This window comes from Argiope bruennichi, chromosome 6, assembly GCF_947563725.1.
Source record: "Argiope bruennichi chromosome 6, qqArgBrue1.1, whole genome shotgun sequence".
NCBI classification, from domain to species: domain Eukaryota; kingdom Metazoa; phylum Arthropoda; class Arachnida; order Araneae; family Araneidae; genus Argiope; species Argiope bruennichi.
The window spans coordinates 106,837,878-106,863,489 of record NC_079156.1 but is presented as its reverse complement, the minus strand read 5'-3'; the positions used below and the strand labels follow the sequence as shown (position 1 = coordinate 106,863,489).

Below are 25,612 nucleotides of genomic sequence, written 5' to 3'. Positions count from 1 at the left end.
AAATCACTTTCCCATTATAAAAAAACAAAAAATATAAGAGTTGCAATTGAGGAAGAGATGTGAGATAGTTCGATGTCTATCAGGCTTTCAAACTGAACTGAATTAACAATTAAGCTGCATTTCAATGTTTTCAAGTTAAATGATGGTATCAATATTAAAACATTTTTCAAACAGGGAAGAGTATTAATGAAGAATATTTTATTCCAGCATTCAAATTAAACTTTGAAAAAACAATACTTGAAATGCAACATAAAAACAACAGTTAAAAAAAAAATTCTAAAATATTTTATTATTATCATCAAAAGAAGTATTATATTTAGAAAATTATCTGCAGTGTTTTTTTTATGTATGCATATACAAAAATTGCAAAGTAACAGAAGGAATTTTTCTTCACACATATTGCCTATTCATCCAGCATGTCTTAAATAATTAAACAATTTATCATTCTAAATGTGTCATAAAATAAATATAGCCAAAAAGTTTCATTTTTCATTGCAAAGCTCTTGAAACGAAACGCATTATTTGTTTACATATTTCTACTTTTTCATCATACGAAAATGAAACTATGATAGATTGAAAATCAGAATATCGCCCCCCCCCCCGGTTGTAAAATGAATGTGCATTTGTGCAATACGAGTTCCGGAGATCAAACTTGTCCATATTGGGTAAATAAATTCTACTTTTATATGGGTTACTGCAGAAAGAACAATTTTTAAATGGGTTTAAAATTTCAATCATGCCAAAATTCGGGTCAAAAGGATTAAATATAAATGGCAAAGAAAAAAAAAACGATACTTAAATCTTATTTTTGGAAAGGCATTCTATCTAAAAATTTTTAACAATTGATTGTGATAGTGTAAATCATTGATTTCTTATTAAAAATAAAATATTCATCACATTTTTTATCTACTTATGCATCAAAATTTCATTTAAATACTAAAACATTTTTTGACCACCATATACTGCTGAGTTTTTAATTTTATTTCTTGGTTATATTTAACATTTAATACTTTCAAATAGTCAAAAATTAAATAAGCTGTTCAAGTAAATTAATATTGTTTATAAAATGTACAAATCGGTAATAGTCATGGGAGATAACTAATTATTATATTAGATACAAACACTATGTGGTAAATTTTGGTTACATCCATAAAATAATCAGCCGGAGTGGTCTGCCCAAAATTTGCTCGCATGCTTCCTGGATGTCATCCTCGTCAACCAACATAAAATTTTAAACCTTGTGTAAGGCCATGAATGCCTTGCATGGCGTTGGTGAACAGTAATTACGAAATATTGACATTTGGTGTAAATTTAACATGTTTACAGAATTAATCATGTTTAATCGATTTTATTGGCTATTAATCCCTAATATGAGGTTAATAATGACCGCAAATCAAATTAGTTTTTAAACGCGTTTCTTCTAGCTAATTGAGAACAAAATTTAATAGTATTAAAATTATAATCATAAAATTAGTATCAAATTAAATAAATTCAAGTTATTGAGTTTTTGAGCTATATCGTTTACTTATGCTTAGGAAATTACACATCCATAGACAGTCAGTCATCCCATGACGAATTTCGTTGCAAATTTAATAGGCATCTACGCTTTAATGTTAAATCTGTGTACTAAATTTATCTACGTTGTTCTCTTCGCTTTATAGTTATCTTGTTAAGTTATATTTTCAAACCCAGGCAGACAGGTTTCCTCTGTATGGATTTTGCTCAATATTTGAAAGAAATCTTCAAAGTTTGTGTAAAAATTATATACCAAATTTCATCAGTCTAGCTCAAAACATTTTTAAGTTATTTTTGTCAGACAGAAAGACATAACGCCGAAACATGTATTTTTCTAACTCAGGGAGGTATAAAAAGTAGTGATTTATCAAAATGTTAAACTAGAATTTTTTTTACCGTTATAATACCTTTCCTGCTTCGTGCACGAGAAAGGGAGGGAAAAGAAACTTCAAGAAAGTTTTATTCATAATAGTTAACTCAGAAAAATGTATTAAAACATTACCCGTAATAATTTTATATATTTTTAATTGTATAAAAACACTTTAAAAGATGATAGTAAGTAGAAATAAAAATGGGAAATAATACTAATTAAAAAATAAGAAATAATACGAATTAATTCAGAGAAACATAATTTATCTCCTTTTGAATTTTTTGCAAGTTCAAAATTTTTCAATAGGATCTTGGCATCTTTTCTGTATAGTTAAATAAAGTAATTATTGAAGTGAGTTTTGTAGCGATCGTTCTAATCGTGTCAAACCAGCATATTTAATTCCTATTTGTGAAGAAAAAACTCGAATTCTTCATGCAGAAAAAACTGTCTCGCCAGCAAATTTCTGGGAGGACAGTCTGACGATCAAACTGCACCAGATAAAATTGTGACAACTAGATCGGGCAGACGAGTTCATTTCCTATCGAAGCTATTAAAATACATCACCTATTAGTATTAACAAATACTTTGATTATATATGCAAAAAAAAAAAAAAACTAAAATTGCTTTTCATGTCTTGTTTTCAATAAATGTAATAATCGTCATTTAAATTATTTGCAATGTAAATAATCAACTTTTATTTGTAATAATTTCTTATTATTCGTATATAGCTCCATGTAATCATAATGTATATATTGTATCGTTCCATCGTATTATCCTCTGTCACTGGGGGGATACTCTGTAGCGATCGTTCTAATTCTCTCGGAGAAAGCGCGCCAAAGTGTGACGTGCGTTTCTTCTCCATTAATCATAAAATGGCCTTGAACGCGCAGCATGACTCAGTTTCCCGCCTCTCGGGGAACGCGGTGAAATACAATCAGAGTAGCTCCGAGGGACAGAGTGCGCGATGTTGTTGTGTGTCGAATAAAGATATATTTTTGAAATAAACGGAGAGTGATTGTTTCCCAAATCCTTACATGGAGTCAGATCATGGCAAATAACATTATGGATTAATCAATCCTCTTCAGTTTCATTACATTTGTTCAGTGAGTTCGCTGTCTATTCAAATTAATTCAATCAACTTCTTACTGAGATAGTTTCTATTACTCGGAAATTTACAAAATATTATAACATTTTGCCCAACATAATATTAATGTCTGTTTACAAAGAGTGGATTTTTTGGGGGACGATTTTTTTGTTAAATGTTGTCGTGACAATTTTTGTATTGAAACTAAAATATTTGTTCCCATATCTTTCTATAATAGTGGACGTTTGGCGAGTTTTTCTATGGTTAGCACAATTTTCTGAGCTTAAGAAATCGGACTGAAATCTAGCAAACCTTAAATTTCGTTTGATGACTGAAATCAAAGATCTTTCATGTAATTGAGTTTTAATTAAAGCTTCTTAATTTAACTTTTCAAAAATATTTCAATGAAATCCAAATACATTTATTTGTGTCAATTAATTTTCTGACGGTTGGTCACATGACTAAATGTTTCTCAATTTATAGATTTTTTGAATTAATATTTGGCAACGGTTAAATATATTTAGTTTCTGAATGAAATTTTCGTTTTTGTTGTCTGCTCGTTGAAAATTATTACATTCAGTAAACTTCATACCGTGCATAGTACTGATGGAAGATACGGCTAGTACAACAACATCTATTGATGATAAGACGGATGACTGTGGCGATTCTCCTACTCGAGATGCGTTAGCTGAAGGTTTAATGGAACTTTTACGGCCATCTGTGGAACAGTTAGATGATCATGTTAGACTTACCTTGTAAGTGTGTGCCACTTTATTTTATGTAAAGTGAGATTCTATATTTATAAGCAGTCTCAATAATGTTGCTTTAACATAAAGATATTATTTAGACTAAATACTGAAAATTGTAACTTCAGCTAAATACTTTAAAATTTTGACATGCTTATAACTGAAAATTGCATATTCGATTAGTTTGTGTAAGTGAAGTTAATAAATATAAAATTTGTGCCCAGTTGTAGTTAACTATAATTTTATTTTTCAAAAATAATAGTGCTATTATTAATCTTTTCTGTACTATGGTGCATGTCTTGTGCCAAAAGAATCTTTATCTTTTGCTTATGAGATGATGCAATTGTTGCAATTAAAAATACATTTACTGTAATCATAATTATACTAATCATAAATTATTAATAGTGTACTGTTGTTGTGCGCAGTCAGTTATTATGATTCCACTTCTCTCATTGAACTAATTTGTTTATGCTTGTAATCACTGTGTTGATAATTTTACTCTCTCATCTTTTTCAGTCTTCTGCATGATGGAAGATTCGTAATGAGTAAAAATAATAATCATAATCGAAAAGCCAATATATCTAAAGAGACGAAATATCTTTTCATTCAATTATTTGAATGCTTGAATATAGCATTTTTTATTACTTTATCAACTTAATAATTATTAAGAGATTAAAATACAACTTTAAAATAAAGATTATAGGGTCAAATTATTAAATAGGCAAATGTCTGAAAGTCTCACAGCTTAGAGAAATCCCTAAGGCTTGGAAAGAGTTCTTCAAAATACAATTATTTTGGGAGGTTATCAGGATATTCTGATTTTTCACTTTCATTGATTTACAAAAAGCCCTATTCTGGAACATGCTGATTAATAATAATTTCAAATAAAGGAAATCAAGTGCTTTTAAATTTCAGAATGCTGGTTTTAGGAGTTTTTTTGTGTGTGTTTTCAAATCTATTTTCATTAATTGTGATCTAGATATGATTTCAGTTTTCAGAATGAGCTTCTGTTAATTACTTTTGAAGATTTTTATATTTGAATATTTAAACTATGTTAGAAAGATTTCAACTTTCCTTTACCTTTTTTTTAAAGTTACCTTTCTTGAAACTAATTTGATCCAATTTCTAAAACATTAAATTTAGTTTTAAAGTTAGATTTTTTTTATATGTAGCATTTTGAAACTAACCCTTTGGAATGGTGTTTGCAACTGTGTTTGTTATTTTAATTTATTATAACATTTGATGTTGGTTATATAGATATTAAATTAAAAATATTTAATTCTGGAACCTTGGTCAAAAATGGAAGAGATCAAAACATGCATTGTCTGTGCTCCCTTTTCCTCCATGTTTCCCTGAAAGTTTAAACTCTTTTTACAATGCAAACTAGTTTTCTGTTTTCTTCATTTACTAAAATCTTCAGCTGCATTCATATTGAATTTAATTTAATATTCTAGATTTTTTTAGAAATTTTGCTATTTTTACTGCTATTTAAAGATTTATATGTGTGCTTTTTACTTTATTTAATTTCTTATTGATGTTTTTTTTTAAATAAATAAATTATCTAATTATCCTCCTATTAAATATTGCATTATGAATTATTTTTGTTTGAATTTTAATACATTTATCAAAAACAATATGTTTTGTTTATTAAGCATTTGTTTTGTAATTTTGATAAACAAGTAAATATTAATCTAATTATGTAATTGTATTTTTTTAATATTTGTTTCACAAGCAAGAATTATACCATGCAAAGCATTAAACTAGCTTTTGAAGATAATTATTTAGCTGTCCCTTATTGCGATCAGATGTTTTTCTTGAGTATTTCTAAAGTAAAATTGAAAGAATTGCTGTATCTGTTGCTGATTTAGAATTTTATGAAAATTAGCTATCTGGTTTGTCCAATCTTTCTTTAACTGAAAAGAATTATCGTTATTTGTAAACAAGTAACAGTTACCTTAATACCTTGATATTTATATGATTTGAACTATTTATAGCTTCACATAAAATAAGATGCTCTTTAGAAAGTATAACTTTTCATTTTGAAGCCTTTTATTGGAACTGCAAGTCTTATATTTTATGCCATTATTAAGAAATTAGAATTAGATTGATAGAATTAATTTTTTTCTGGATTTCAATAAAATTGATAGTTTGAGATCTTCAGGAAACCATTTCTTGGGCAGATTAATTAATTTTCATTTCATGAAAACCATTTACAAAGAATTAATTACAAGATTCTATAATCTTAGACAGGTCAGTTTGACTGTACTACAAAGGGTCATCTCACTGAAGCATGACATGGTTTGCATTTTAAAGCATTTAAAGTTTTCTCTATGTTAGATTTTGTCAACAATATCTGACAGATTTTTTTTTTTTTTTTCAACATCGAGTCTGTCAAATGAATTATGTGATATTACACTCTCAAACGAAAAGAGGAAGTTGCTGGATGGATTTCTTTCTTTCTTCCTTCCCCTCCCTCTTTTTTACACTGTCTTTTAAGTATATATCTTGGCTATTATGTACTAAAAAATTGTATGATTTGAACTATACCAATTAAAAATTGTATATGGGTTTAAATTTTATGGAAAAAGTTATTGAAATTGACTGTATCAGCCATTCTTGTAGGTAATTAATTATCTTCAGCTGCATAATAAAATTTCTTTTTAGTGCATATTTCTTGATTTCAATTAGAGAATAGAATTTATTTGAGATATATTTCTACATATATTTGCAGTATTACCCTACCTTTGCATTCCCGTCTTTAATGTTATTAGGTACTTGCAGATATTTATGATCTCCAAGTTTTATTACCATTACCAAGTAAATGAGATATCACTTAGATGGTTGCATTAAGTTTAAATGAGCTTGGCAATCTAAACATAATTTGAAAAACCACCAATAAACTGATGGTCATAAATATATTCAAACACCTGTTAATACTTTCTTCCTGTTTACACTACCATTCCTTCTTCTTTATCAAAAATGTGGAAGTGAAATAATATCTTACATGATTTTCAAATAAAACACTTTAAAAGAAAATTAAATGAATTGCATCAACTTTACAATTTTTTCTGACTTTCATTGAATAAGTAGGCAGTAGTAGTTTACCACATCTGCCCATAGATCAGAAATGCAAAATTCTTTATAGTAATCCATTTACAACTTAACAGACTGATTTTATGAATATAATAATTTTATAGTATTCCTTTTGTGAATCATAAGAAATGACTTATGATTGATTTTATTGAATTATTTTATATTATAATATATCACATTTTAACAGATATTGGATTATCTTTTTGCCCATCTAAAGAATTTTCTTTGGATATTTATCACAAGTATACAGTAGTGATAAAATTATATTAAATAGCAGCACTAAATTCAAATGTAACTGTTTAGATTTATATTATTCATATAATTGATTAAAATACTTTTTTTTAAAAGGATTTTAAAAATTGACTTTTTTTCCATCTTTTAGAATCAGCCAAAAGGAATTGCGACAGCAAATAGAAAGTTTGTCTGAAGGTATCACTGATTATTTTTATTGTTTTATAATAAAATTGTATCTTAGAGCTATATTTGTTTGAAAACTTTTGCTCAAATACAAATATATAAAATTACTGGTGTCTCATTTTCATTACTTTTTATTGAATGATTATTATGTAAAAAATTTCAGTTTATGTAAATGTCTTATGTTAAATGAAAATTTTTTAAATGCTCAGTTCTAAATCAAAAGTCCATTTTCATTTTTATGGAAATGTTCAATTTTATCTTGAAAATGTTTATGTTGAATTAATTCTTATGTCAGAGGAAGAGATATGTGTATGTATGTAATCTTTTTAATTAATCTGCTTTTTAAAAATAATTACTTTTTAATTATTCTCAGGTTTTCTTTTAACTTCTGAGTTATGTGAGCTCTTTTTTTCCCATGATAACTCTAAATCATTCAAAACTCAACACAATGTCCCCCCCCCTTTTTTTTTTTACTTTCTACATTACTTTTCAAACTGAGGCTCCTGTTGATTGTAATTTCATTCAAAGAAATCTTAAAGATAAAAATTGAACTTACTCTGCAACATCCTAAAGAATAAAATATATTAATAAAGAATTCTATGGTTGCTTCTACTTAAAAAAAAATGTTATGCATTATATATATAAATAAAATCTTTAACAGGCTGTGCATATTATTTATTAATTTTTTCTTATTTATGTTATTAATCATTTTCTGACCTTGTGTAAAGAACTAAGTCCTTCTGTATTGAATAACTGAATCATGCATACATTATATTTATAAATAATTTTCTTTAATATGAAACACTGGCTCAACTTATCCAGTGAATCTGAAGCTATATTTATTATCTTTTGAAATTGTAGAAATTAAATTTCTGTAAAGTATCAAGGAATTAAAAAGAAATATAATGTCTTGTATATAAATTAGCATGATCAAAGTAATATTTCAGATTTCCATTGACATGATCAGTAGAATTTTTATTTTAAAATGTGTTAGAATTCTAGACTGTTAATATACAGCATCTGTAACATAGTCTCTTTAGTGTGGTTTAATTTAGTTATTCCAATATCTCATTTTGTTGACTAATTGTAAATATCCTCTTTACTGCTTATAATTTTGAATTCAAACTTTAAGTTCTGAGAAAGAATTTTTAAAGCAAATTTATTTTAGTTTTTTGAAAAAAACTTTGATGATTACATTAAGAATTGATCCATATGCTAGGAACTGAATATGCTGACAATTTGATGCCTTGCTAAGTTAATCATGTTTTCAACATTTACTGATGAAGTTAATAATTTGTTGCTAATCTTTGACTGTTATCACCTAATTGTTAAAATTTTATATGTAAGAAAAAAAATTAACATTTTTTATCATTAGAAAAGTGAAAGACTGTTTAAAATTTTTATATTATTTCTTTTTATATTTTTTTTTATCAAGCACTATAATACTCTTTATGATAATTAAAATATTTCTTGTTATCAATAGAATTAAGGGTTTTTTTATTCATTTTTTAAAATGTTGGATTGAGCAAAGTGTTGTATAAAGTTCTTTGGAAAGTAATCATTTATCTCTATATGCATTCAAATGCATTAAAACTTAACCTTGAATAATTAAAATTTTCTCAAGATATAATGTTCTGTGATAGTTTCAAAATCTGATTTTCAATTGATTTGCAAAGATAAAAGATAATTTAACTGTTTCTCTGTTTATATTTTATAAATTTTAGCTCATCAGGTATATGTTAAATCTTTATTTTAATTTTGAATCTTTCAGAATTAAGGCAAATCTCAGAAACATATAATTCTATGTTTGACCTGGATGTGTATGTAAAGAAACTAATGAATGCTAAGCGTCGAGTCATGTTGGTCAATAATATCTTACAAAATGCTCAGGTGAGTATTGTTTTATGTATAGATGAGAAGTTTGTTCACTGCTTTAATAATAAAGCAATTTAATGTTTCATTCTTATTCAGTTTATTTTTAAAATTTTTGGTTAAATATAAAATTATTGTTGTTCACAATTCAAGTTGATAATATGAAGAAAACTGCATAATGTATAATTTTACACATTTTAATACTTCTAATCATCTATTTAAAAATTATGCATCAGTTCAATATATATAATTAACTGTATATTTAAAAGTTATTTATATATTTGAACTGATTTTTTTTTTTGAAATTTAAATGCCAGTAATAAAAATTCTGTATAATAAACATCCATTTTTTTTTTTTTTTTTTTTATATATATAACATGTATGATATTAATCCCTTTGGTGCCTGAGCATTGTTTGTGCGTCAGGTAATCATATTTTTTAACTAATAAACTAAAATCAAGCCAATCATGCTGTTATAGCTCTATACAAAAATTATATGGCTTTAATAAGCAACTTTTCCACAGACACTTAATTGAATCAATACAGCAACATCTTTTCAAAACCTGAAATGTTGTCTAACAATTGCTGAGAAAATTTCACAGATTTAGAAGGTTAACAAAACATATTATAATTCTAAAATGATATATGTGATACAACTGCATGTAATTTTCAAGATTTAGCTTAACTTGACTTGTCATTCACTGCTACAAGTTATTAGTCATTCATTATTGTGTTATAAATTTGCATTGTATGAAATGGGTGTTTCTCGATTTTCAAAGTTATTTTAATGCTGTTTTATTATAAACTATTTGTAATATTCATTATTTCATATTTTTAGAACTTAAAAATATTAAAGCTATCTGTTTTCATTTAAAACTGATAGTATTACAGTAAGATCAAATTCTGCATAAGTTTGAAATTTGTAATGTCAATTATACAATAAATACAACATTGGTATTATTTTGAAACATTATTAATCCTGCAATATTACCATCAGTATTGTGGGAGTTGCAGAATACTTTAAGCAATTCTTATTTGGTTGATGTCTCAAGTCAAGTTTGATTTATTAAATGGGCATAAGAACTCTGCCATTTGGCGAGGGGGATCTTTTACCTCGAAATGTTATGTAGTATTTTCAGAGCAATTTAATTTTGTACTTTTTGAAATTCTTAAGGTTATGCACTCAGACTTATTCAAATTGAAAGCAAGTTTTATTTGAATTTGACAACATCATTCTAATGACATTCCATATTAATTATCTTTTGTTATCTTTATATTCCTGAAAAAAGTTTATATATTATTTAAAGAAACATCTTTCCAATTTAGATTGTTTTTAATGCCTTTCTCATTCTCATTTCGATTGTTTTGTATAAAATTAATTTTAAAGTTTAAGTTTGTTTGTTTTTTATATTACTAAAAAAATTTTTATTATACTAAAAAAACTACTACTTTTTATTATTCTAAAAAAAAAAACCAATTCTTTTGAAAATGAGTTGCTCAATGTTTTGTTATTTCAGTTTGCCAAAGTTGCTACTTAAAACTGTTGATTTAGAAATTCAATTAAAATCAGTGCAAAAATATCTGGTTTTGGAAACTGGTATGAGAAAGTAGTGGCTGCTGAAACATTCATTGTCTAAAGACCCCTTGAAAGTTTAATCTAGCTTTGGTTTAGATAGAATGGTTTTTTGATTTGAGAATCTCTGGAATGATTTTATAGCAAATTCTAAGGTGTGGGCCTTTTTTCAGAATCAAATCACTGAAATTTAAATCTAGATAATGATTGCTAAGCCCCGAAGGCACTAAAATCAGTTACATGTGTTTACTGCAGTGCTATAGGAATTCTTAAATCATACAAGTCATTTCATTTGAACCGTCAACAAAACTGTTTCTGCCTCAACCATTCTGTGATATTCATGTCATGAGAAACAAATTCTATGCAATATTGGCCATTGTATTACTGAACTAAAATGTTTCAAACAAGTACAAGTAGTTGTAATTATGTAGTTTTATCATTATTGATTTTCAAACTATGGTTTAGGTTGCATTTGTCTATTGAATTCTTAAGAATGTTGTTATATTTCCTATAAGTGTATGCACAAAATTGTAGATTTCACCATTTGATGTTGGATACAAAAAGTATATTGAATTCCCAGGAGAAATGTGTTATTTAAAAACTTGGTTGAAATTCTGAATTTCTTCTGAATTGTGAAATAATAGATATTATTATGTTCATAATTATATTACACTCTCCACACACAAAGAAGTAATTCTTATATTTATTTAAATTTTACTATCAACGTTATTGGCAAAATAAAAATTCTTTGTACTTGACATTAGTGTTAGACCTAAGATATTGTAATGTTATTTATATTGTAAAAAAAAAAAATTATTTTAAAGATTTTGTTATTTTCTAGTATCTTTCCTGCTAGAGTAATTTATATATATAAATATTATTAATTCAGAAAGCTTCTGCTGCCTTATTAAATATGTATTAACTACCTATGCTGCATTTAAGAAAATATAATTATTTTTAAAAAACAATTTTTAATCCCTTGTTATTTAAAAACTGCGATTGATTTATTAATTCATCTAATGATCACAAAATGATCTAAGTCATGAATAATAAGACAGCTTATTTTAGAAAAAATGATTCTTCCAAACAATTATTATTAATTCTAAAATTTTTACATTGACCTTTGAAATAATTCCCACAATACTTACAAATAAAACCAGATTTTAATTTACAAGAAAGTACCTCATCAGATAAATTTATGATTAAATGACATGAATAAAAATTTACCATCTTTGCTTTAACAAATCAATTGATGTGAATACAAATTTATTTATGAATTACATTTTATGTTTAGAACTATGTAGCCTTTGATTTATAGAGCAAAAATACTTTTACTGAGCACCTTGAATATATGGATGAAAACATGCCAGATAAATAAACAAGATCTTGTTTCCGTATTGAGTGTAGTGTGGAGAAGTTTAATTACTTCCACTTTGATGATGGAATAGATTCTTTTCAGCAGGAGCTTGTGTATAATTGGTGAGGATTATGTTATGTTTGTTTCCAACCTTTTTCTATTGAGGATTCTTCAGTTAATCCTGTGAGCCTGGACTTGCCAACCAAATGGCCCTATAAGACAAAATCCTAACTAAGATATTTTCATATGCATAGTTGAAATCTAGGGCTGAAAAATAACTCATATAGGAAGAATTATTCCATTCTGTTTTCTTATTTGAAAAATTATCCCTAGTTTTGAGGTGCTGGAATTCTTATACTAACCAGGCTCAAAGAATTATATTATAGACCTATATATTAAACCTAGATGTTTAAGCTGAATTATATATCTAATGCAAACAATTATTTTTAAAAAATTTTCATGGCAGAGGAGAGAGAAGACACTTTGAAATTTTTTTATTCCATCTTGGGAAGCATAAATTATGTACAATAAAGAAGCGACAATGAAACTGTTGTCTGTTCACATTGCGATACAAATGAAAAAGAGTGAGAAAAGCCTGAAATATTTCCCCTTGGTGATTTCATACTATATGAGATTCCGATAGGAATTCTTTGACACATGTACACTTAAAAAAGGGAAATATAGGTATCTTTTAAAAGAATTTTCTTAGCTTGACAGATTTTTATTCCTTCTCTTGGAGCATGTGAAAGTGCTGATTAAAGCAGTTTTACAGAGCTTGTATAGCATTAATTAAATAAAAAAGAGGGAATTGGATTAGGAATTTGTCTTTTTAGAATTAAGTTAATATGGGTTATGTTAAGATAAAAATTAGGAAATTAAGTAAGATATAAATTAGAATAAAATATATCATTATAAATATATATATATATATATATATATATATATAATTGTGCATCTTAGACTTAAAATTAACATTTCAGTTGTAATTCTGAAATGCAAATCTCTTTTCTTTTTCCTTTGTATGATCCTTAATTTGATGCTAATTGCAGGAGCGCTTGAATCGATTACATCAGAGTATAGCTCGTGAAACAGCAAAAAGGAAGGCTCTTCTTGAAACTAGTCCTACATCAGTTCCACCAGCAATGTGAAATAATACTTTATATTTAGATCTTATACATTCTGAGAGAATATTTAATTTTGGAGTAAGAAAAATCTGTATATACTTAGAGAATCATGTACTTAAAAAGTTAAATCTTTATTTGTAGGAGCACATTGATTTTTTAACTGCAATTTTTCTGTATGATTTTTTTAGGACATATAGAAAATTATTGAGCTTGTGGTTTACATAATCTAAGTGTTATATTTTTTTGCTGTAAGAAGAAAATACAAATTTTTGTATAAGTATTTTATTGTGTATTAATATTTCATAATAGTTACAAATTGACTATTCCTTGGTATTTCATATTTTTCTGCTATTTAATATTACTAATGGAACATATCAGATTTGTACAACATTTTTAACCCTTTCACTCTTGAACCTACTCAACCACCCATGGAAATTCTATAAAGGAGGGTGAACTGTTTCAAGTAAGGAGTGCAAGGTGTAAAGTGAGGGCACCCTAGATAATAACTCGCATTGCATTGTATACCCCTTGTTTGAAACAGAAACCTGTCTGCCAGGTTAGAATTTGCATAGCCAGTTAGACCTTGTTACTACTGAAAGGGTTAAATGTTTTTTTCATGTATTAATTGCATCTGTAAACTTTAGTTCTGTATGTTACAAAATTAAACATTTTCTATTTTAATTTTTTTTTTTTTTTTGTCAAACCCTTCAAGGTACATTATGTAATATATATCTATAAGATATCTATCCTTTTATACTGCACTAGCTCAAATTAGAATATTAAAACAAATAAATTATTTATTATGTATATATTTTCAATATTTGAAGAGAAACTATTAACTAAGTTTCTGAAAATTAATATAATGAAACATATTTGCACAAATGAAAGTAAATTTATTATAATAGTTAAAATTTAAAATTAACTATTTAAATTGTATCAAGCTATGTTGAATTTCTTTATTGTTATATTTTATTATTTGCCTTCATAGTATATATGTTAATTATGCCACACATATAAATTTTTGTGGAAATGTGTCATCAATCATAAAATTGTCAAATCAATTATGAAATTGTCTGCTAAATTTTTATATATATTATAAATTAAATTATGAATACATAAAAAAATAAGAAAAAACCATTAAATTCTTTTTATTATAGTTTAAAATTAGTTATAATTTAATATTTTATATAACCATTTTTTAAAAATTAGAATTTTTGTTTTGCTGCAGCCGTCCATGTCCAGCTTGTGCCTGGTTACATTTGCTTAAACATCGAAAAGATATCCCACAGATATAGTACTTTTTGAAGGGTTTGTAAAAAACTATTAGTTATATTCTTATGAGACTTTGAGTTTGAAATGTATGCTTGTTTACTTTGTTGAAATGTATATTTTCACATGTAGATAGATAAAAAAACATGTTTCTTTACAGTATTTTTCTATTCTTAAAATCACTATAGATTCTATGTAGAATGATATTAAACTATATCTATCTGCAGTAAAATTTTAGATGCCGAACTGATAACTTCAACGGTGAAGAAAAAATAAATATCAAGATTTTGAGCTTCCAGTTCATAAGAGACATTAAAGTCTATATTTAGTAGTTTGAACTATAGCAGTTTAATATTTTCCTTGGTAAATGGCAAATAATTTAATTTTTTTCTTATGATCTGGGAGAAGAAATAATAAAATATTAAGTTCCTTTCAAAAATTAAACATATATTATAAAAATATTTGATCTTGGAAAAGTGTAATTTAGCTTATAAGTTATGGCTAATTACTTAAATCATTCATCCATCCATTCATCCTAAAATGTTCCAAAATAAGTCAAAAGATTGGTGATTAAACAAATAGAACCTTATACCATAATTGTAATTAGAATAATGTGTTCTTTATAAGTTGCTTATTTTGTAGAGCTTCATCGTTTATGTAACTGAATAGGTATTTCATACAAACGCGTTTTATTAGAATGTATAATATATATATATATAATTGCTTTGTAGAATGTGGTTTCCTTTATATAGTTGTTATGAGAACATGATTATTAGATAAATTATGATAATGCACCATAATTGATTAAGATTACTAAATAATATGTAATATTGAAAATGTTGGAATTTAATCATGGATTAAAATAAATAAATGTGTTAAAAATAAAAGTTACATTACATTGACTACATCCGGTTGTTTGAAAATTATGGTAGTGTATGTTTTAATGTGAGCATGTTAAGGTAAAAATATTTGTTTTCGTAACATTCATATGAATACTCTAATTTTCAATTTTTCTAATTAAATCGTCTATAAAATTACTTTTTTCTGCTTATCAACGTGTGTTGATAATTCTTTTTATTAGTGTGCATGTACATATATTTAATGTAAATTTGCATTCTATTTTCATAAAAATATTTTTTTGTTCTGAAATTATTTGTAAATTTGTACATAGACGTTGTTTTTTGATTTCATAAGAATATTTAATTTTTAGGAAATTTAATTTTTAGTAAGCATGTTATCCAATTGTATAATAAATGATCTGACATTTAATCATTTGTAACAACTGTTGAAATTGTCTGCATTACTCATATGAAGTGGAATTCTGTGGATTTTAATGCAAATTTGTTCTTTCTGCCCATAATATGTTGCTCTCTTCCTGTTGTAAAATACAAAATATTAAAGCATTGACTTTTATTTACTTTTTGTATGAATGCATATTTTTAAAAAAACTTTTTAAAGATAGAAAAATTTAATTTTTATAGTCTACTTATGTTTTTTAAAAATTTTTAATCAATTTAATGTGGATAAATTTTTATATTCATTTAAAATTTATCATTTGATGCAAATTTTCATGTTTCTTTTAAAATAACTTGCTTTATTGGTATGTTTAAAAAATGGGGGGGGGGGCATTTCATTCATTAAATAATAAATTTTCCCATTATGCATTTTTTTCTGAACTAAAGTGAATATAGATTGATTTAAACCAATAGTTATGCTGTCAGGTCTGACCTGAAATCTGTTGGACAGCCATAAACTATTATTGGCTGCAATTGAGTTATGAAAACACAATGGATAAAAAAAAAAGAATTAATTTGAGAATTAAATGCGAAATTTAAATTCTTAAATGATATCAATTAGTTACTATGGCATTGTTGAAAATTTAATTTCCTTTGTGAAATTTTGAAAAATTGTGGGATATTTATAAATAAAGCTAGACAATAAACGATAACGGTTCTGACAAGGACTATTGCATTGAAGAAACTCTTCAATGAACACCAAAAAGAAGCTTCTGGAAATCAGAGTGAATTGAAACATGAAATCATTGTTAATAAAATTTAAAAATTTCATACTGGTATAGATAAGTAAACCGTTTAGGAATAAGTGTTTATAAGCAATATTTAATAAATTTTTATTTTCTTGTATATGAGCATATTGTATATGAGTATTGTAATTGTCAAAAAATTAGAATTCGAATTTTTAACTAATTTTTACATTTCAGATCTCCCTGATTTCGAAAATAATATTTTTGATATTATGTCTGACTATCTATAACAAAGATAACTTAAAAATGCTTTGTTTTTGATGGATGAAATTTGGTATATGATCTTTACATTAAATTTGTAGATCTCTAAGATTTGGGCGAAAATCCTTTAAGAAGTCTATTTGTCCAACTGTACGAATAAAATTTAACACATAGATAAAATTTGGTGCACAGGTTTTACATGGAACCAAATCCATCAAGGTCTGTACTTTCACAAGCATATAATCACAATAACTAAAAAACGCAATGATTCAAATATATGCAATATGGTATGTGATTTTTTTTTTTATTACAATTGTAGCTTTTAATTCAGTCGCATAGAAAAAAAACACATACATCTAAAATAAGGACTCTATTTTTGAGTACTATTAACCGCATGCAGAGATTGATCGCCAACGAGCTCATGACAGATTTAATAAAAATGCTTAATTCGCCCCCAAGATGTATATTTCGTAACTTTATTAGCAAACATCGTGGAAGGTATTTTTAGCCAAGGTCCACATTTTAATACGGGGTTGAGGGATAACATCTATTTTGGAGTATGAGAGAAAGTTTTAGGGAGACCATTCATCCTAATTGAATTGGTATTTTTGAAATAAAGTATAGCTAGATCTGAAGTGGTTTTTTTTCCTTTGAGGTCATAAAAATATTACTAATCTGATTCAATATGGTTATTGTTACTAATTAGGCTAATGTTATCAAAATTCTTAAGTCCTAATGTGATTACATTAGGCGGCAGCTACTGCAGAATTAAGAAGCAGCTTAAGAAGAATTGAATTGAATTTATTTATATGTTGGCATACTCTCTGTAAACTGCGGCATGCATGCTACGAAAATCCTTCAAACGCTCTACAAGACAGAAATCATTAGTTGAGAACTATCAAATTTCGCTCACAATTAGTAAGTGGAGTAAAGAATGTTTTCCAAAATCCTTTGTATCGTTATCAAAATTGTTATGTTTTTTAATAACTTTGGAGCATATTATCACACAAAAATCACTTTACATCACTAAAAAAATAGTTATCATTTTCATAATAGTACCCATATTTCCGCTTACGATTTTTCAGTAAGGTTTTTTTTTTTTAACACATTGCACAGCAATATTTTTCATTTGTTTAGCTATCAGAATCGTACTCGCACGCGTTAAGATAATGTTTTGTGTGTGTGCAAGTTATCACTGTACACCTCTTGAGATTGCAAAGATAACTGTACACTTGATACAAATTGAAATATTTAAGAAATGATGACTATTATCCACTTCTTGAGATGTATAATTAAAAGCAAATGATAAGAATAAAATAAAGACAGACAAATTAAATCCAAAGACATTATCATGCTGTGGTATTTCCAGTTAGAAAATTGGATCTTTTTTTTTCCCCCTTATGAAATTTGACTGTAAAAAGTGACAGAAAATACACGAACATTGTGTCACCATGACACAATGGATATCCATGCTGTCCTATCATTTGCTATCCTCCTTGATTTGAGGAGAAAATTTAACTCTTTTTACAATATAGAATTCTAAGTGACACATGCACAAACGTTTTGCTGCCCTATCATTTACTGTATCTCTTGAGATGTAAGATAAATCCGTTTTATTTTTTTATAAAATCCTAAGGCTGTAAAAAAAATGACAAATATATGAACGTTTTGCCACCATGACACAAAGGATATCCATGCTGTCCTATCATTTGCTATCCTCCTTGATTTGAGGAGAAAATTTAACTCTTTTTACAATATAGAATTCTAAGTGACACATGCACAAACGTTTTGCTGCCCTATCATTTACTGTATCTCTTGAGAGGTAAGATAAATCCGTTTTATTTTTTTATAAAATCCTAAGGCTGTAAAAAAAATGACAAATATATGAACGTTTTGCCACCATGACACAAAGGATATCCATGCTGTCCTATCATTTGCTATCCTCCTTGATTTGAGGAGAAAATTTAACTCTTTTTACAATATAGAATTCTAAGTGACACATGCACAAACGTTTTGCTGCCCTATCATTTACTGTATCTCTTGAGATGTAAGATAAATCCGTTTTATTTTTTTATAAAATCCTAAGGCTGTAAAAAAAATGACAAATATATGAACGTTTTGCCACCATGACACAAAGGATATCCATGCTGTCCTATCATTTGCTATCCTCCTTGATTTGAGGAGAAAATTTAACTCTTTTTACAATATAGAATTCTAAGTGACACATGCACAAACGTTTTGCTGCCCTATCATTTACTGTATCTCTTGAGATGTAAGATAAATCCGTTTTATTTTTTTATAAAATCCTAAGGCTGTAAAAAAAATGACAAATATATGAACGTTTTGCCACCATGACACAAAGGATATCCATGCTGTCCTATCATTTGCTATCCTCCTTGATTTGAGGAGAAAATTTAACTCTTTTTACAATATAGAATTCTAAGTGACACATGCACAAACGTTTTGCTGCCCTATCATTTACTGTATCTCTTGAGAGGTAAGATAAATCCGTTTTATTTTTTTATAAAATCCTAAGGCTGTAAAAAAAATGACAAATATATGAACCTTTTGCCACCATGACACAAAGGATATCCATGCTGTCCTATCATTTGCTATCCTCCTTGATTTGAGGAGAAAATTTAACTCTTTTTACAATATAGAATTCTAAGTGACACATGCACAAACGTTTTGCTGCCCTATCATTTACTGTATCTCTTGAGATGTAAGATAAATCCGTTTTATTTTTTTATAAAATCCTAAGGCTGTAAAAAAAATGACAAATATATGAACGTTTTGCCACCATGACACAAAGGATATCCATGCTGTCCTATCATTTGCTATCCTCCTTGATTTGAGGAGAAAATTTAACTCTTTTTACAATATAGAATTCTAAGTGACACATGCACAAACGTTTTGCTGCCCTATCATTTACTGTATCTCTTGAGATGTAAGATAAATCCGTTTTATTTTTTTATAAAATCCTAAGGCTGTAAAAAAAATGACAAATATATGAACGTTTTGCCACCATGACACAAAGGATATCCATGCTGTCCTATCATTTGCTATCCTCCTTGATTTGAGGAGAAAATTTAACTCTTTTTACAATATAGAATTCTAAGTGACACATGCACAAACGTTTTGCTGCCCTATCATTTACTGTATCTCTTGAGAGGTAAGATAAATCCGTTTTATTTTTTTATAAAATCCTAAGGCTGTAAAAAAAATGACAAATATATGAACGTTTTGCCACCATGACACAATGGATATCCATGCTGTCCTACCACTTGTTATGCTGTTTGACTTGAGAAAGGTAGATATTTTTTTATAGAATGTTAAACACTTATGTGATTGTTTAAATGTGATACATTGATTTCTAATTTTCAGCATTAGAATGACAAAGATCATCCTCCCTCCCTTCCCCAATTTCCAATGGAACCATAAAAATTATGCAGAACAAAGTGGATTTATTGGCCAAAAATATTGTTAAGGGAATTCTGGAGTTATTTTCAATTTTTGAGTCGATGAAGAAATCCAATCAACATTTCTCAGTAGAAAACAACGATGATGTTTATTAAACACGAAAACAAGAATACGCAGATGGCAAATATACAGTCGAGACGAACACAGGCAACAGACAGCAGCACACTACAACAAATGGTAGCCCACAAGCAGTAATAACAACCCCAGCACACAAAGCGACCAGACAGAATTCACCAGGAGGAGGGATTCTTCGTAGCTACTCTCTACGGTCTCTCCAAACGCCTGCAATTCATTACTGTCTCCTTGCTTTAGCTGTATCCAACTGCCGACTCACTACTACGCGACTGGCTACTCCTCACAGGACTCGATGCTGCTTCTATAATAAATACCAGGATTCGGAACACGGCTCAATTCAGCAAACGCTTGAGCTCCACACAACACCTGTGCTTTGCTGGACTGATCCAACTATTCGCCACTGACTCTTTCCACGATTCTGTACACAACTGGCTTCGGCTTAAGATTGTCGCCCTTTTATAGTTTCCGAAGCCGGACAGAGAAGGCTCTGGAACAATCAGGCATATCTCGGTTCCTATTGGCCCTATCATCAAAATTCTGGAATATTCCAGTAGTGTCTATTTTGTCACCAATCTCTGAGATTACCCATTCAGCACTCGATAGAGCTGATCGTAAAATGGTCTTTCCAGTGATTGAACTAACCGCGCTAGGAAGCAACATTACAGATTTGTAACATATATAGTTCTTCATTAATTTGAATACATTGGCCTCTTAACTAATTCTTTCAATTCAGGGAAGAAATTAAAATAATTCGGCTCTAAGCCACTTTCTCGGAGAATAGAAACTAGTGCGCATGTTTGTCGCAAGAGAACATCCTGTTGAACAAGTTAATTAAATGCTTCAAAAGAAATGCAGGACGCTTGAATTTTAACAATTAACTAGCCGATAGCATGCGGAAATTGCGATTTGAGAAGTTGAACGTTTAAACATTCCTGTTCCATATTTTTTCCTTAAAAGAAAACTCAAAGAACTTTCTGACTAATGAGAAAGTTCCTATCAGCATATAAATATGAAAATAATTGCAGCAAGTTAGATAAACACTTGTTTTTTGAAGCAAGCACCATGATTTAATATTTAAATGGAGTTTTATTTCGTTTAATCATTTATCTTTTCAATCTAAAAAAGAGATACAAATTTTTTTATTGAAAACTTGCGGAAATTGACGGGGGAAAAATGTTTTTTTTTAATGGTTAGATAAAAACAATAAAATAGGTTTTTGTAAAGTCTTAAGTAACACTTATAAAAATGCTTAAATTAAGTCTGGTTATTTGCGAATGCTAGTCAATAAATATTTATTCAATCATCGTGGCCATATTAATCATATTCGACGACATATTTTTGAGGCAATAACATTATATAAAAAAATAATTCCACTCTAAAAATTGTCAAAACTAAAATTATTCAAGCGTAAAAATTCGTCCAATTAACATTTGAAGTTTAATGGGGACAAATATTGATTGGCCTAAAATAGCGGAACTTCATAATTTAGTGAGTTTGGGTCACTAAATTGTTTTTAAGTGCTTTTTTGTTTGTTTGTTTAAAATGGTTATAACTCAAAAATATTGTAAAGGATGTCCCAAAATTAAGATTTGAATTTGCCACCATTCGTATCGTAGTTTTGACAACCTTATTAATAAAACCATTTGACAGCTCATAGTTCAGGATTATAAAAATGGAACGTTACACGATAGAACAACGCATTAACGCAAGATTTGAAAAAAATAATAATAATAAAATTAAAAAAAAAACACATACAGGTTTTTTTCCCCTTTAAATTGTTATATTTTTATTGAATTGTAAAGCACACAGGATAGAGTTATGTATGGAATAACACACAAGGAAAATGGCCTTCACGGCTTTGCTGGCACACATGCACTCTTTTGTCGAGATTTTCCATGACCATTTTGCATAAACATGGCTGAATTTCGTTCATGCAGTGTTGAATTTTCACCTTCAATACACGCGTGCTTGTTGGTATAGACTTTTGATTTCAAATAACGCCATAAAATGAAATCAATGGTGTTAAATCACACGATCTAGGGGGCCAATTCACAAATTTTCGCTCTGTGGTCGCCAGACTTTCATTATTTTTGAAATATTATTCAGCAATGAAAACATGTTCTATAGTGTAACGTTCCATTTTTAATAACCATAAACTATCAGCTGTCAAAAGGTTTTTTTTTTTTTTTTTTTTTTTTTTAAAAAATAGGGTTGCCAACACCTTACTGCACGAATGATGACAAATTCAAATCTTGAGTTAATTTTTCGACACCCTATATAATCATCACAGTTATTAAATATATCTAATTATCAGGATTATATAAAAAATAGAATTTCTGTAATTATTGATTTAAACAATGTAAAATATTATTCTTTGTGGTTTGATCACATTTATCGAACTGGAAATATATACCATTCTCGAATTGTTTAAAAATTAACTATTGGATCACGATATGTTCGGGCTCCCTGCATATATGCTGGTTGAAATTCTGGAATACATACATATTTTTATTTAAAGGACAAGTTTATTGTCTTTAAAATGAAACATACATAAAAACACGTTTTGATGAATTCTTAATTAATGTAATACTCTCAAACAATTTAGTTCAACTTCTTTGCGAAGATTGTTCATGAAAATGATAATCGAAATCGAAAGCTAAATTTTAATATTTTCAATTTAAAGAATGTAGTGTATAGCATTTTTCTGTTCATAAGGGATTGCCATAAAAAAAAAGTGGATATTAATAACCTACCAATTTTGCAGATACATTTGATATAATTATAAACATTCAACTAAGATTGTTAATAAATACTGATCTTAAATACAATTTTTATAGACACATTTCTTTCTAAACAGTTATCTGAGGCCGATTAAACAATGATATTAACTTAATTGCTAAATAAATGTTTATAAAAAATAAATATTCTGCAAATGGTAAAATATTAAATTTATAACGTGCGTTTATTTTTAATTAATAATTAATGTATAATTAATTGCTATTTATAATATAATGGATTATTAATTATTCATTTAATCGATTATGTCACAGTCCATTTCACAAGTCCTGTAAAATAATAATTTTTAATGCTATATTTGTTTAAAGTTCATTTATTTCCTTATAATCTATCATAATAATTAAATCCTTTCATTTATAACTAAGGGAATGATTTATTAATAATTATGATTAGGTTTTGAAGAATTTTATATATTGTCTTTATTATCCTCATGATAAACATGTTAAAAATTAAATAAGTAAAAATGTATTTTAACAAAGTTACTAAAATACTAAAAAAAAAAAAAAAAAAAAAAAAAAACTATTAGTATGTTGATTAAATTAAAAATTTGTTGATATGTGAAACTAAATTGATCAATTGTTAAAAGAGGAGCCTCATAATATGCATTGCATAAGGGGACAAAATGTCATATAATTTAATATAATTAGAATAATATAATTTCATTGTAAGTTAAAATAAATTAATTATTGCTCTTATCATTCAATGGATCGTGACAACAGTGCCAAGTGGCATGTTTTCGTTTTCTTCGATTATTAATTGGTCAATTTAAATAAGAAGGTAAAAGTTTAAAATATGCAGTGTGTCAAAATCCCTTTTCTTCAAGTTATATTCATCTTAAAATCAAAAATAAAATTTATACTTCTTTTGAAAAGCAAAGTGGATAACATTTAAATTATTTTGTGAAGAAATATTTCATGATTATGTTATAAAATAGTACCCTAATTATTGTTTAAACAATCTAGCAAATTCCTAAGATGCCATTTACAGAAAGAGTGTGAAAATCAAATGATAGCATGGGCTGTACAAACAAAATTTTAAATTTTAAAAAAAAACAATGTTTACAGAAAATGTAACACTAAAGAAACAGGAAAGACTACAGAGAAGTTAATGTTTTCCCCCCAAATACTACGCCTCTATTTTCAGATATATCTTATTCACAGTAATTACTTTCAAAACTGGCCCAAAATGAATGTCAGTAATCGCAGATATGGCAAGAAGTTTATTTCATTTCACGAATTAAAATATATACTGGCCCTAATAAATGTTTCTATTGAATTTCTCCTTCAAATCTGGCCACCACTGGATCATAATTAACTTTTATCTATATTTGATTAGATATTGTCTCTATACCTATGTCGGAAAAATTTCTTCTAAGAATTAAAAATCTTAAAAAGTTTGTTATTCAATCCTAAGATTTTCATACCGGTAAGTTTGCTGGGCCGCGAAGATATTCGTTGTGAGCTCTTAATTTAATTCTTAATTTACATAATTATATATATATTTTTTCGGAATCACGAATGCTTTAGAATGCAATTTAATTTTTTGATTTAATTTTTTTAAATTAATCTTCTGCTATCAAATGAATCCTTATTATTTTTAGAAGCTACAAAGAGACGATGGGTGTTTTTTTTATGTCATTGTATTAAATTAAGGATTTGCAAAATTTTAAGCATTGCAACCCACGTTTATTGAAACCAAATCTGTAACGAATAAGTGCATTAATTTTTTAGATGAACAGAAGTCATTCTTTTGAAAAATATATAAGTCAAAAAAAAAAAAAAGGACATCTGTTAAAGATAAAAACATTTACCATTAAATATAACGTTTACACATATGATGATGAATCAGTTCGAAATTAATGTGCGCGCAAATTGTATTGTATATAAAAAACAAATTTCTGATTATGTCGGTAGAATCTGTATTGAGCTGAAACGAGTCATTCATTTTCATATTGCGCTCCTTCCCCCCTCCTTTCCCCCCCCCCCCTTTTTTTGCGCTTAGCTACCATGTAGCTTGATGAAGATTTTATGTCCAAATAAATTTTTTAAATTGTTGAAAATATACTTATACAGTCAATACTATGTGACCCACCATAAACTGATTCGTATCGCGACTGACAATTTGAAAACCTTTGTTCTAAATTTATAATTTTAATAATTTTTAATGAGTACACTAAAATCTAAAAGGTCATAAAAAATTTAAATTTTCTTTAAAACTCTAGTATTCTTTTATATTTTTGGGAAGGAAGAAAGTAATTTGATTCGATTATTAGTGGCTAATTTTCACTAATATCAATTAATGGCTAATATAATTAGTGGCTGATTTTCCTATATATTTTCAGAAACAAAAAACACTGCATATCTGAGGTGTGTGAATCTAATAAAAATATAATTGCAATTTATGAATGTTAAAATAATTTCTGCAGAATGTCTGTTTTATTTTGTTACAAAATACAAAAGAGACACGAAAAACACAAATATGATAAAATATACATTTATTTATTTAATAAAAACAACACTTAAGTACTTTGAAAATGGAAAATGAAATATCTTCAGAGACATGAAAATTTGTTTAAGAAAAACTCAATAGTGTATTAATA

At 27.4% G+C, this 25,612-nt stretch overlaps 1 protein-coding gene across 1 annotated transcript; it reads left to right on the top strand.

Annotated features, from left to right (window-relative positions):
* The first annotated feature begins 3,473 nt into the window (after positions 1-3,473).
* On the top strand, positions 3,474-15,837 carry LOC129972848 (SNARE-associated protein Snapin-like). The gene is made up of 4 exons (XM_056087145.1): positions 3,474-3,724; positions 7,191-7,237; positions 8,997-9,115; positions 13,077-15,837. The coding sequence occupies exons 1-4, from the start codon at positions 3,576-3,578 to the stop codon at positions 13,173-13,175; spliced, it is 414 nt and encodes a 137-aa protein (XP_055943120.1). The 5' UTR covers positions 3,474-3,575; the 3' UTR covers positions 13,176-15,837.
* The last annotated feature ends 9,775 nt before the right edge of the window (positions 15,838-25,612 follow it).

Excerpts from the sequence above, each read along its gene's own strand:
- LOC129972848 (XM_056087145.1), top strand. The coding sequence starts at position 3,576 with ATGGAAGATACGGCTAGTACAACAACATCTATTGATGATAAGACGGAT. Across the intron at positions 3,725-7,190 it reads GATCATGTTAGACTTACCTT|AATCAGCCAAAAGGAATTGC; the intron begins GTAAGTGTGTGC and ends TCCATCTTTTAG. Across the intron at positions 9,116-13,076 it reads ATATCTTACAAAATGCTCAG|GAGCGCTTGAATCGATTACA; the intron begins GTGAGTATTGTT and ends TGCTAATTGCAG.